Source organism: Uloborus diversus, chromosome 2 (assembly GCF_026930045.1).
Source record: "Uloborus diversus isolate 005 chromosome 2, Udiv.v.3.1, whole genome shotgun sequence".
NCBI classification, from domain to species: Eukaryota; Metazoa; Arthropoda; class Arachnida; order Araneae; family Uloboridae; genus Uloborus; species Uloborus diversus.
Window position 1 is genome coordinate 154,446,190 of NC_072732.1, and position 14,672 is coordinate 154,460,861.

The following is a 14,672-nucleotide window of genomic DNA, read 5'->3' on the forward strand; positions in this document are numbered from 1 at the left end:
AACTAAGTTTGGAAAATTTTATCGACTGAGCCCTTGCTTCCCCCTAATGTCATCAAAGATTACTTAAAATTGCATTTTCAGTACACTATTTTCGAATATTTCTGGAGAAAATTTTCTAGCTTTTTTTTCCAACTTACATAATCTTCACCCTTTTTTTGGACAAACATTGAATGAAATTTTATTTTGGCGTTTCAATTTCAAGCTACTTCTGGTGTGAAACTTCTATCTATATTTATCGTTGCCTAAGTGAGCTTTAAAATATGTTTTTAGGACGGAGAAGACCTCCCGAAACTCCTTCCCCGAACAATACTACAAAAAAAGGTCATTATTGCTTATCCAGCTTTTATGTGAAAATTTTGTGGGGAAAGTCCTCAAACACTCTCTGTTCCCTTAAAGTGACGAAAAAAGATCATTTTCAAGCTTGAAACTTTGCAAATAGCCCATTCCATTAAAATATAAATTAAAATTGTGTTTTCAAAACTTCAATATCCAAAAATTTAAGAAGACAATCCTAGAACCCCAACGCACCTTCTAGCTACGCCCAAGAGAGCCTGAAATGTGTTTTAAAGACTTCCATTTCGAAAAAGTTCTGGAGAAGATCTCCGAACATTATTTTCTTAACATTACTATAAAAGATAGAATAAATTGTGTCTTTGAAACTTCAATTTCCAAATTTAGCCAAAGAAGATACCTAAATTAGTCTCTATATGCTTAACGTTCTTAAATGCAGCCAAAAATTGCGCTTCTAAAACTTAAACTTTGATAAATTTCTGGAGGGTCCCCCCGAGCACCTCCCCCCTAGTATCAGCAAAGATAGCTTTAAATTTCATTTCAGAAAATTCCTCGGGAGAATCCTCGAACCTTTCTTTATTACATACAACCTAAAAATGACTACTTGAGAGAGTTTTTGGGATGGATGGAGGCTGGTAGAGTCAAGAAGAGGCAGGGGATCCTCTTTCCTCCATCTTTCCCAAACTTAAACCTTAAGTCCCATCTTTAAGACTTCAATTTTGAAAAATTCCGGAATAAAGACCAGACATCACTTTTGTGACGCTAGGAGATTTCCCTAACGTTGACGAAGAAGGTGTACAGTTGAGTGTTTTTTGAACTTCAGGGTCGTCGAAATACTTCCAGAGTTTTTCGACGAGAGTTTCATGAACTTTTTCCGTTTCCCAAACGCAACGGAATCAAGGACAGTTAAAATATTTTCATAGAGAGCCTCCAAAACTTCCCATTTCCTAAATTTAACCAAAGATCGACTAAAATTGCACCTTTCAGACTTTACTGACAAAACTTTTCCAGAGAGGGCCTCCGAACCCTCTTCATTTCCTAAACGTCTCCAGTTATAGCCTAAATTTCAATTTTCAATGCTGAAAAACTTTCGGAGAAGAGCTGCCTAGTAACGTAAATTCGCCAGAAATTGCTTAAAACTCCTTCTTAAAGACTCCAATTTTGAAAAATTTTCAAAGTAAATCAAGAAAGAGTTCCTTTCCTAACGCCCCGAAGGATAGCCTATAATTGTGTTTTCTCGAGTTCTATAACGAAAAACTTTCAGAGTTCCCATGGAAATTCTCATCATCTTAACGTAATCACAGATAGCATAAAATTTCGATTTTAACCTTTCATTTGTACAAATTTCTGGAAAGAGCATCGATCCTTTAATATCGCTAAAGAAAGCTTGAATTTGACTACAGTAAGGAAAAATACTTAAGGAGGAACCTCAACCCCATCTCATGTAACTTTACCACTAAAACGTTCCGAAAATCTTGTTTTTACATCAATTTTCCAAATTCTATGGGAGGGTCCTGATCCACTTCATACATCAGCTTCTTTTTACTATCTTTCTCTAGCAATAGTTGGGGGTACATGTTTACTCCCTAGCTTTTATCTTCACTTTTTCGATAGGGAGCCATACCATGTTTACACACCTCTTTCTTCTATGCAAATGTATATTTGTCTACCAATGTGATCATCTACTCAGCTTTATATGAGGTTTTTTGCCTGAGCATGGTTTTAGCTACTCCAGACTCATAAACATAAAACTATAGTGCAGCTGCAATCTCTGGATGCTGTAACTGACCTTTTCGGTGTGTGTTTACTTGCAATTCTGTCTTAGCAATGGCCTTGGGGAGGTAATTTGCAGCTTAATATCCAACTGAGGTGCATATAGTGTTTTCAGACCATTAAAATGTTCTCAAAATTATTTGTATTCTTCCGTATACTATATAAGTTTATTTCAAGTAAAAAACTGTGTTTAAAGTCCTAAATTTTTTGGGAGAAGGATCCATTGTACAGAAAATTACATATTGTCTAAACAGGAATGTCTGTCCCTCTAAGAGTGATTTCCCAGCCCCCCCCCCCCCCCCTCCCAGAATGAGAGTATCCGCGAAAAAGACAAAAATGACCCTCTAAAACAGTGACTCTCCACTTGGACCAAGGTTAGCCCCCCACTCCCCTTGCTTGAGTTCTAAATCTGCCACTGCTTAAGAATGATCAATGAATAGTTCAACTTGAGCAAATGATACGCATATTGAAAAGAAATTACCAAACATATGCAAAAATAAAGTAAATGTGTAATGAAAAGGGAAAAAAGAATATTCTACAGCAGTAAATTTCAAGTAGAAACATGAGTATCTACTTCAAGTGCACCTTTCTTCCTGGGGCAAGGCTTAAAAAAACAAAGATTGCACAAATTATCCTTGTATTTTAGCTCAATAAACTTTGCACTGTGCACAACTCGGGAAACTCTCAAATGGAGGAAAAACCAGAAATGGATGCTAAAAGATTCCCCCACAATTGCACACAATGTGCTAAAGTTGTGTTCATTTCCATTCTTTTATTTTCAAATCCAAATTTAAATGTAGTTACTTCTTTATATAATAAAGAATAAAATCTGCTTTGAATTTTAAACACTAAGGAACATAACGGAAAAATAGACATAGTACAAGAAAGATTCTAAATATAGCAACTGGAAATGCAACAATAAATCTTCAACATAGTTCTTAAGTTAACAAAATAGATTTTGCAACCTGGGGTTCAGTACCTGGAACTTGGACAAATAATCAAATTACATACAATGCATCAATTTAAACTTACCTTAAAAGGAAGGAGAGAAAGAGAATATTCAATGAGAAGACGCATCAATCGCTTGGAGTAAAAGATGAATTCATCTCTAAGAGTATTTTGGTCTCGGATGAAAGTATACAGACCTTTTATTTGAGCTGTGGATGGAAGAATACAAAGAGCTTCAGGCAATGGCTGATCTGTATGGCACTGTATCAGCTTAGTCCTAAAACACACATATCAATTTTGTAATATTTTTTTCCATTTAACATTCAGGAAAAATTTCAACTGTGTTTACAGATCAAGATTTAAAAAACATATTATACATGAAAAAATGTACACTTTTTTAAACTGGGAGAAAAAAAAGAAGAAAACAATAAAGCAACATTTACACCTTGCCTGCACGGTAGCAAGCCATATTGTACGGGACCCGTCAATGGGACGAGAAGCTAGATAACCGACTTCCGTGGAGTTGGGAGTCGAATGTCATTGGTCTACACGAGATTAGCGCGCTCCCTCTATTGGATGAGAGTACTGACATGCACTTTAACTCGCGTTCGTAATATATGTATGCTTCTCCCTTTTTGGAAAACGTACGTCTGTCCGCTTTAACATGATGTGCGGACGATGTCTGAGTTAAGCTTTATTTGACAGAAAGAAACTATTCAGTGAAAAGAAGATTTAAAATATTGATTTTTCAATCCACTAAACAAATATTTAAAGTATTTTCCATTTCTTTTTAATTTTGTTTTCTAGTGCTTTAAATCAGAAAAAAAAAATCACTGTTACAGTGGAATATGTCAATTTGAAAAATTTGAGAGAAGAATATTTTGGAAAGTAATAAAAACAAGCAATTGAAACAAATCAAAGAGTTTTCTGTAAAAACTAAAAAATTCTTCTGAAATAACATTGTTGAGTATTTAAGTGTATGGTTTACTGTAATTACATATTTTACCAGTTTTATTAATTATATTGAATATTGTTAACAAGGAAGTCAATATCAATTATGATATAAGATAAGGTTTTCTGCCAGCAACTTTTGTTGTTGGTCAAAAGTATTAGAAAATATTAAACACTTGTAAATTGCCTTAGTCTGATCAACATATCACATTTTAACATTTGCAGAACAATTAAAACCAGTGGTTGGAAGTAGCGCGCTACAAGTAGCGACGCTACTGTAGTAGCTACATTTTTGAGTAGTTTGTAGTGTAGCGCGCTATTTTTTTAAAAAAAGTAGTGTAGTGAGTAGTTAACTACAAAAAAATAGTAGTTTATAGCGATTTCTGGAAACTACTTTTAAATAAACTGAAAAAAAAAATATCAAGGTTCAAACGAATTTGACTGGCACAAATTTTACACAAGTACATCAGCAGAGAATCATAAAAATACGAGCTGACCTCGGGCATTTCATTTTGACGCCATACGTTCTATCTGTTCGACGCCATTAGTTTGTTTGCCGTCGTAATTTTTATATTTTACCAATATTTATACTGAAAAAAGCACTTATTTTCGCGAAAATGAAGATATATCGGTGATTTCGCGAGTTGAAAATTTGGTGAATTTTATATGAACAGACCGAAGATTGAAAAACAAAAATATTTTAGCGAGGCTTAAATTTTTGACAGTATTCACCAAATAAAAAGAAGCTACGGAAACTGTTATAGAAAAGGATGAAATTGAACTGTTCTGGAGGACTTACAATAAATGCGAGCATTACAGTGTATGAGCGTATGATAACGGACATTTTTCTTAATGTCTTCTGATGAGCTAATTTATCAATCTTTTTTTGTTCAATCCTCTTACGGTGTGTTTCTGTATTAGGGTGTCCCTCCCCCCCTCCCTCCAAAAAAAATCGAAAGTTGATTTTTCAAGTCGCACAATCTCTTATATTTTATCCTTTTACGTCAAAAAAAAATCATATAATTTGAACAACGGCAACAAGTGCCGATTATGTCTGAAAGTGTGAACCAGCACTTGTGCAGTGCTAGTACAAATTACGATAAAATGTTTTTTTAGAAACTCAAAATTTCTGTTGATAAAACGTTGTTCCTATACCCCCCCATATGCACCACAGAAATATTTATTCAAATTAAAAACCATTTAGTATCACACGTGACCTAACATTTATAATTTTCTTCAAAAAATTAAGTTTTTGATACATATTTTCAGATTTGTAAGATTTTATGAAATTATTAAGCTCAAAAATATAAACAGTAAAGTAGAAAAGTAGGTAATTAGCGTTAAATAGAAAATTTTATGTTCCTGCAATTTTTAAGTCTCCCCCACATAGTACTCAAAGATATTGATTTTTTCCAGGTTGAGTTAAATTTTTCATTTAAAAGATATTATTTTTTTATTATTCGTTTGTAATTGTTGATCTATAAGTGTGTTCGCCAGTAATTTTTGAACTTGATATTCTATTAAAATTTATATGCAATTTTTTGAAAGATAACTGAAAAAAAAATCAATTTTTTATATAAAATTATAAATTTTAGGTCAAGTGTGGCATATCTAAATGTTTTTTAATCCGAATAAATGTTCTTGTGGGACATGTAGGGTGTTGGGTAGAGGGGCAACGTTTTATCAACAGAAATTTCGAGTTTCTGAAAAAAGTTTTTTTTCCCCCGATTTGGCCTAGCATACAAGTACTGTTTTACACTTTCAGGTGCTATTCGGCACGGGTTGCCGTTGTGCAAATTATATGAAACTTTTTCTCACCATTGTTTTGACACAAGAGGAAAAATACAAGAGTGTAATATGCGATTTGAAAAATCGACTTTCATTTTTTTGAGGGACAACCTATTGTGTATGTTATTTACTTATTTTTTTGGAAAGTAGCAAAGTAGCAACTACATTTCAAAAGTAGTTTGTAGTTGCTACATTTTGAAAAAAGTAGTTGCAGATGTAGTTAACTACATTTATAATAAAGTAGTTGTAGTTCGCTACAAAAAAAATGTAGTTTTTCCAACCACTGATTAAAACAAATTGCTTTTGTAACAAAATGCTATAATTATATGAATAAACTGGCATCCTAATAACTGGGATACACCACCAAAGAGACAACTGACTAACAACTTTACAAACAAAAATCTATAGATCTAAAACTATAGATAAAGGCTTTGAAAAAAGATCGAGCTTACCTTAATTTTAGACCCCTCTGAAACATAAGAAGAAAAAATGTCACAGTATTGAATAAATACAAAATAGTTTCAAAAGTATGTTCGTTAAAAGAAAAAGAAAACCTTTTTTTATTTCCCAGAGTATTTCCTCTTATATAGAAGAGAAGCTTATATTAATAAATTATAAATTAAAAAAAATACATTCAAATAGTTAAATAGTAGAACAAATTAACTACTTTAGAAATTTTTTTTCACTTAATGGTCAAGTCTAGTTAGATATCTAATCAAATTATTACATTCCAGTTCAAAAATAATTTTTGCACCTACTTGCACAAAAAAACACACACACACATTTTTAAGTATATATAACCCATCCTGTAGACTATTCTTCTACTTTTGCCCACAATACAAAGTTAATGAACATAGATGGTTGTATATTTTGATTTTATATTTTATTCCACATTTTTTTTTTTTTTTTTGTTTCTAGGTTTTGACTGAGCACTTTTTTTTTTCTAATTCCCAGCAGCTTTAAATTATTGAGGCCGAACTCAACATCATATTTATAAGTTTTATTAACTAAGTTTAAAACTCTAAACTAGATGTCTTACAAAATTATGAAAATCATTAGTTTGATAACAAATACAGTTTTTGCCATTTGAAAAACAGAACCAAACTTACTAGCTGTAACTGAGTATGGACATGTTGCACAATGAGAGAGATAGCTATTTCATTTTCTCCACCTTAAATAATATTGAACAAAGAATGAATATCAAATAAAATGAGAAATTCAAACAGAAAAGAGAAGAAGAAAAACATACCTCTAGGAACAATTAAATCAGCATGTTGCACTGTGGGAGCTATGTAGTAGTCAAAGGCAGGTTTGACGAACTTCTCATACTGCTTTAAAACACCTTCTAAATCCCTTCCTCTATCCATAATATCCCTCCTCAATCTTCTAGCAAGTCGTATATCAGAATCAGTTTCAATATATACTTTCATATCCATTATCTAAAACAGAAAAATACTGCGCCTTAACAGCAATTACACTTAACATTGCTACTGCTAACTTGTTTATTGCACTGGCTCTTGAGAGAAAATAAAGACGATTGATAAATACTTGGAGATTGCGTGCATTTAATATGCAAAAAAAAAAAAAAATAATAATAAGGTTGTAATACCTCTTAGAATGCCAAATAATAATTCCTAAACTAGACTCTGTATAAGACATAAATCTCCCTTAAAAGAGAAAGTTGTATGCACCTACTATATAGTCTCAATCACAGATATTTTGTATTTCACCTGAAGGCCATTCTACAAAAATAAGGAAGAGGGGCATTTAACTGCTAGGGGGCACTTATTTAATAGTTTATGGTCAAAAGTATTCACCATTTTTCAACAAACTAATCAAGCATGGTTGCTGCTTAAAAAGTGAAAAACTATCAACTTGAAACGCAATTGTGGTTTAAAATCACAAGACAATGCTCCACCAGTAACCGAGCTTCGTCAGTTAGATAAAAACATGGATCTCAATACGCACCCATGAGAAATTTAATACACAAATCATGCTGTCTCTCAAAAAAAAAAAAAGAACCCTAGGAGAGACATTATAGATATTTCAAATGAATTTTAAATATTGCTCAGAAGTGTTTGGAGTTTACTTAAAAAATTCAGTTTAGATTGCAAAACCAGAGCATCAGATGAATCTCAGAAGCTTTAAAGGAAATACGAGTAAATTTCCTTTGGTAATTTTGTGTCTATTTTCGGTGGGAGAGAAGGAGGGGATATGGTCAAAGTTATGAGTTCCTTTCAATATTTTCGCTCCTAACTTTAGTTAGGTAAATAATTGGGAGTCATGTGTATATCTTTGATGTACTTACTCCTTAACAAGTTCATTTTTTGATGGAGTCTAAGGTACCACTCATTGTAAGCACATTTAGCATTAACGCCTACAAAAATTATATCTTAAAAAAATAATTTCAAAACTTTTTATATACCTTTTTATACTTAAAAATTACATACCTCAACAAGCTGCTTGTGAGCAAAAGTAAGTATACCTTCAAATATGATAACATTTGCACCATACATGGTTTTCTATAAATAAGAAGGGTATTACTTATTTATATAAGATGATCAAATATTTTAAATTAAATACTTTTTTTAATTAAAACAAAATTATAATGAAACAATTAAAAATATTTGAATTACCAATATTGTTAAAAAATAAAATAATGTAACAAATAAAATTAAACAGTAAATAAATTTTAAAAATTATACACAACTTATAAGTATTTAACTTACCATCCTTTTTTCCCTGGCATGTGTAACAAAATTATATATAGGAACATCTACACTTTTGCCCTCTTTTAGCTTACGTAAAGTTTCTATGAGCAAATCAAAGTCAAAGGCATCTGGATGGTCAAAATTATAGTCATTTTGCTTAGCTAACATATGATGTTTCTCATCTAAGACCTAAAATTTCAAACATTAAAGAATTTAAAATCATCATATTAGAACACCTAATCATTTACAACTTTTATTTTTCTGTTTCCTTTTTGCAAATCAATAATAAAGTAAAATAAAAGAACATTACAACTTTATAAAAAGAAAACATCGATCAGACAATTCCACTAACACTAAAAGAGCATACTTAATGTGACTGAAACTATTTTTGCTAGGAGATAGTTTGTACAGAAAATTGAAAATTTTTTATCAAGGAATATTCAAGGACTTCTCAAGGATAAAAGCTTTATCAAGGACTAGTTAGGACTACTTGAAAGCAGGGTTTGAAATAGGGTTCAATTTCTGGGGGGAATGTCCCCCTTTACTTCAGATTCCAGGGAGGATTTTTTGAATTTGGGGGAGAATTTTTATAAGTTCTGAAAATTTGCTTAGAATTTTTTCATAATTCATTTTTATTTCATTTTTTTACTTATTCAAGTTTTCATAGTCATTATAATTTTTTTAGTGTAATATCAACCCCATTTTCAAATAATTATTCAGTAATATTTGCAATTTTATGTTATTTCATTTTTAATAAAATATTTTACAACTAAGTAACATACAAATTTGCTCAATTATTCTTTTAAATAGACCATTTTCTGAATCTAATTATCCGAAAGAGGTTTGATCCCCATTGTTTAGAATAATATTTCTACTGCACAAAGACTTTTCTGACGATCAAAAAGTTAAAGTAAAAAATTGCCTATACCTTTCGAAAACGGATTGTCGTTTCCAGCAGCTTTCGGATCGCATTTCGACTGGCGGATCGGAATCGGTTGATGTCGGAGGATCGGACTCGGTTGATGCCCCAAAGCAAAATACTATTAAATTTGCGACGTACGTCGCAGAACATACGCATGAGCAGCAGAACAATTCTGTTCAAATGTGAGAGGAAAATTGACAAATTTTCTGCAGAAATTCTGCAAATTTCATTGAAAATCTGCAGAAACCGAAGTGTCGAAAATCTGCAGAAACCACGGTGCCGAAAATCTGCAAAAATTGCGGAGCAGAGAATCTGTAGAAACTGAACTTCTTAAAATTAAAAGAAAATCTAAAATTATCTCAAATTACGATAATTTGGCGGAAAACTCGCTATGTTGAATTTGATTAATCCTTTGAGGACTTTCCCAATTGATCTTCATCATTACAATTTCCGCCATACACGTATGTTTTGGAAACATGCCAACATTGAAACACGTCCACCGCCGGAAATTGCGTGTCTTGTTTGAGATTTCAATCCTTTTGCATCCAAAAAATATTTCAATTCATTTGAAGTGTTTTATTATATGCAACCCAACTTCGACTCATTCTATTTATTATTTCAGTAATTTCTTTATTTAGTAACATTATTTTAATTGCTCCTTCATGCCATGTAAAACTAACCAAAAAAAATATGGTTTGACACCTAGGTTCGAATTTTTATAAAATTTTGTATCTTTGCTCTTTCTATGCATTTTGGAAAGCATATAAACTATTTTTGGAAAATCTCAATCGGTTTAGGTTTAGCGCCTTGTTAGAGTTTTTTTGATTTTATAGTTTTCATGATCAACTAATTTTCCAAATTCTGTGCTCTTTAATTAGTCATTTGGTTGAAAGCTGTGATGTTTCCGAAAATATTTCCACAGAAATAAATGACAACAGTCCAGTTTAAAAAAAAATAAACAACTCCTATATGAAACGATTTTGATTTTTGCCACCCAATTTGTGGAAAATGTCACGATTTTTCGCGTACAATGCTTGCAGAACAATTTTGGTCAAATGATTTTACGTTGCAGAACATCGTAAAGTCGGCGGATCGGAATCAGTTGATGTCGGTGGATCGGAATCGGTTGATGTCGGCGGATCGGAATCAGTTGATGTCGGCGGATCGGAATCAGTTGATGTCGGCGGATCGGAATTCGTTGATGCCAGCAAATCGGAATTCGTCAATGTAACTTGAATTGACGCTTTATTAAATTTCTTCTATCTTTCCAAAATGAAAATGGATTTGGAATTTTTTTTAAATCTTTTCCCCTTTTAAGGTGCGGGGTTCGTTATCGAGTTTAAGAATTTGTAAGGGGGGAAATCCCGCATGGACCTTGGATTGTGCGGGATTTACTGATTTTGTGCACGTTTCGCGCAATCCCGAGCTCATTTCAAACCAGGGTTGGCAAAAAATTGGGGTTTTTTTAAAAAGCCCATGGACCCAGGGTTTTTTGGGTTTTTAAAATAAAACCGAAAAAAAACCCAACTAAAGCTGGGTTTTTTAAAAGAAATGTGGGTTTTTTGTCTTTTTTTTAGGGAAAATGGGGTGCTTGTTGCATATTGTAAGTGTACGTATATGGACAAAGCACAAAAATTGTCTTGGGGTAAAAATACTGGAAAATTCAGCATTTTCTGAAGAAAAGTAAAAAAGACAACGAAACACAAGAATGGTGAAGTTTAAGATTTTTTAGTTTCCATGATTACCAACAGTTAGGGCAAAGTTACTTCTCGAGTGATAAAATCTATTGTTTGTTTTTAATTACTACATTTTTTTTTGCATTTTACTTTATTGTATTTCATTTTGTTATGCAAAACTACTGTAGAACGTCAAAGTAGTTTAAATCCCTTTTTACTGAATTCAGCTTAATCAAGACATTTCTTTGAACTTTATGTTGACTGTTTCTATTTCTGTGTACAGAGTAAGAAATATTAAACTTTTTGTAAGATAATGAAAGTATTGTACATCCTATTCTGTTTTCTGTTCGACCGTTCGAAAAACCTGTTAATTTCTAAAACATATACGTTGTTTTTTCGAGATTTGTGACATGTTGGTTTGCAGAAAATAATTCACATGAAAGACTTATAGCTAGCATAGTTTCTTCTGTACAATCTACAAATATCTAGAAAATCAGACGTGACAGGACTTAGTCCAGAAAATTTGAGTTATTTATTGACCAGTTAAAGAAAAGTTAAATATATTTATTTAAAATCTTTGAAGTATTTTTTTAATGCCGTTAAGAGTTAAGAAAGACTATTAAAGTTCAAAATTCCTTTTTTATGTCCATTGTCTGTGGTGAAGAACAAATAAAAAAGAAGTTTAAATTGTGAAAATATTTAAATTAATTATTGTTTTAAAAAAGTCTCAGAAAATTTTAAAAAATCCAAAAGTAGGTTAATTAATGGTTTTTTTAAATGGGTTTTTTCAAAAAAACCCATTGGGTCCAACCCAATTGGGTCCAATCTGGCCAACCCTGTTTCAAACCCTGTGAAAGCATGAACTTTTTTACAATCTTAGGTAGGTGAACACCCTAAATATTTTTCTTCCACATTCATTGCAACTTTCTAAAACTTTATGTGATTATTAAATATGACATAAATAACACATTTTGACTACTTATTTGTTGAAAACAAAATTTCTACAGGTTTTATTTTAATAAAAAAGCCATATTTTTAACAAAAAGCTACCATTTCCTTAACACTTACAGTGCATTCAATTTTTCATAATTTAAGCTTTTTGTGTCTATCTCTTCGTTAGATACCAGTGATACAACCTTCCAAATTTGGAAATGATTAACTAAAAACCAGGTTTTATGAGTAAATATTTGAAAAATTTCTCCGAAAAACACGCTTTTTGCACCCAAAGTTTAATTGAACATTATTTCAAAACCACACTTGCACGTGCATTAACATTTCCTGGTTTATTTCACAGTAATATTTTAAATGACCGTTTTTACAAAGTTTCAAATGTATAGAGTTACCTAATACTTTTTTTGCTAGAGCGGTTGGCGTAAATAAAACTTTGAAAACATGGTTATGAGAAAATCAAGAAAGAAAAAGTAAATTTCAGTTCAAAGCAGTGCATTTGAGTTTTAAAAAAAATCTTCTAGTTTTCTCAATAATTCATTGATTTAAAAAACAATTGCGGATTTAGAAAGAAAAACACTGGGGCTTTCTAAATATCTCAAAGTCTCAAAATCTATTTCTTTTTTTTTTAACTAGGCCTTTACCTTAAAATAATAAGTGTTGATTTAGTTCCAGTTCATATAAAAGTCTCTACATTAGACAAAATATTTTCCTCCACACTATAACAGCTACAAAATCAATCTTTAATAGTGGGCTGTATGAACCAAATTGCTATCAGTAATCAAAAGGACGATGCAAGCATAATATTTGAAAATTACAGATTGATGCAGCTCAATCAAAAATTTAAAAATACAAAATCAGTTATATTTTTTCTGCGAATGTGATTTCAGGAATCATATGATGAAATATTTTCAGAAAGCTTTTTCACTTTTAAAAAAATACAATTTTTGATTCTATAATGAGTACAAAAGTTAGGCATCTAATATAAATTTAGTGAAATGTGACTCAAAGAATCAATTTTTGAAGTTGCAGATTCAGCAAAAAAAAAAAAAAAAATAGTGCCTATTGCTTATGGGGATTATTTAAAAACTTAAATCAAACTTTAAAAAACAAATAAACAAAACAACAAAAACAAAAAAAAAAAAAAAAAAAAACAGATTTAAGATAGTCTATGTTAGAATAGCTTCCAACTTTTTAAATAACTGAAATCTGAAACATTGTACGCAATTTTCAGTGAAGCACAAGCTCAAAAACTAAGATTTTTAAAAATGAGCTATTCATTGCAAAAATTTAGTTTAATTACAAATACAAATAAAAATACAAATACAAAAGTGACGACCAGCAACAGGCTGTGGGCCCAGCTAGACTGGTCCCACAATTAGTCAATTTACAATCCCCAGTGAAGATCAATGGCCCTCTTAAAACTGTCTACTCCTTTGCTCATTACCACCTCTTCCGGTAAGCTGTTCCAAGGTTCCACTACCCTGCTAAAATAATAATTTTTCCTAATATCCATGTTAGCCTGAGATTTAAATAGCTTAAAACAATGACCCCTTGTCCTGTTTTCAGTGCTCAACTTTAGCCCCGTAACATCTTTCGTTTTAATAAATTTAAACAGCTGAATCATGTCCCCTCGGTCTCTTCTTTGCTCAAGACTGTACATTTTTAGCCTTCTAAGCCTGGAATCATAATCTAAGTGGGAAAGTCCACTTATTAGCCTTGTAGCCCGCCTTTGAACCCTTTCCAATACATTATTGTCTTTCTTAAGATAAGGAGACCAAAACTGAACAGCATACTCCAAATGGAGTCTTACCAAACTTCTATATAAGGGCAGAAGAACTTCTTTAGATTTATTTGAAATAGATCTATTGATAAACCCAAGCATCTTATTGGCTTTGTTGCTAGCAATGCTGCACTGTTGGCTAAATTTTAAATCCTGACTTATTAGGACCCCCAGATCAGTAACTTTGTCTGCCTGACTAATGACTGAACCTTGCAAATAATAACTTGTACACTTATTTCCATGCCCTAAATGTAGCACTTGACATTTCCCAACATTAACAGCCATACCCCATTTATCAGCCCACTCCGTAATATGATCTAGATCCTCTTGCAGCTGATTTGCTTGTTCTTCATTTTCTACAGTCCCCATAACTTTGACATCATCAGCAAAACAATTCATGTTCCCAGAAATATTTTTGTGAATATCGTTCATAAAGACAATGAACAAAACAGGCCCTAACACTGATCGTTGAGGAACCCCGCTTAAGACCTCACTCCAATTAGAATAATTTCCCCTTACAACTACTCTTTGTTTCCTTCCGATCAGCCAATTTTTTACCCAAATGAAAGTTTTCCCTCCTATTCCTACATCAGCTAATTTGCTAAGTAGAGCAACATGCGGTACCTTATCGAAAGCTTTTTGAAAATCAATGTAAACAACATCTACAGGCTTCTTATTGTCCAAAGCCATGGTAACTTTGTCATAGAAATGTAATAAATTAGTTGCACAAGATTTACCTTTCCTAAAACCGTACTGAAAACTAGTCAATAGATTATTAGTCTCTAGAAAATTTACTATCTTAATTTTCATCAATGTTTCAAAAATTTTGCAAACCACCGAAGTTAGACTCACAGGTCTATAATTTCCCGCACTCCCTTTAG

The 14,672-nt window shown here is 32.0% G+C and overlaps 1 protein-coding gene across 4 annotated transcripts in view; it reads right to left on the reverse strand.

The window, feature by feature from the left end:
- LOC129216096 (uridine-cytidine kinase-like 1) overlaps positions 1-14,672 on the reverse strand; it is a 107,571-nt gene that overhangs the window by 10,277 nt on the left and 82,622 nt on the right. For all 4 annotated transcript variants that reach the window (XM_054850245.1, XM_054850246.1, XM_054850248.1 and 1 more), the window contains exons 4-9: positions 8,481-8,651; positions 8,202-8,273; positions 7,001-7,190; positions 6,861-6,922; positions 6,204-6,220; positions 3,097-3,289 (exon numbers count right to left, since the gene is read on the reverse strand). In XM_054850245.1, coding sequence (XP_054706220.1) covers positions 3,097-3,289; positions 6,204-6,220; positions 6,861-6,922; positions 7,001-7,190; positions 8,202-8,273; positions 8,481-8,651 — 705 coding nt within the window. The remainder of the gene's footprint in view (positions 1-3,096; positions 3,290-6,203; positions 6,221-6,860; positions 6,923-7,000; positions 7,191-8,201; positions 8,274-8,480; positions 8,652-14,672) is intronic.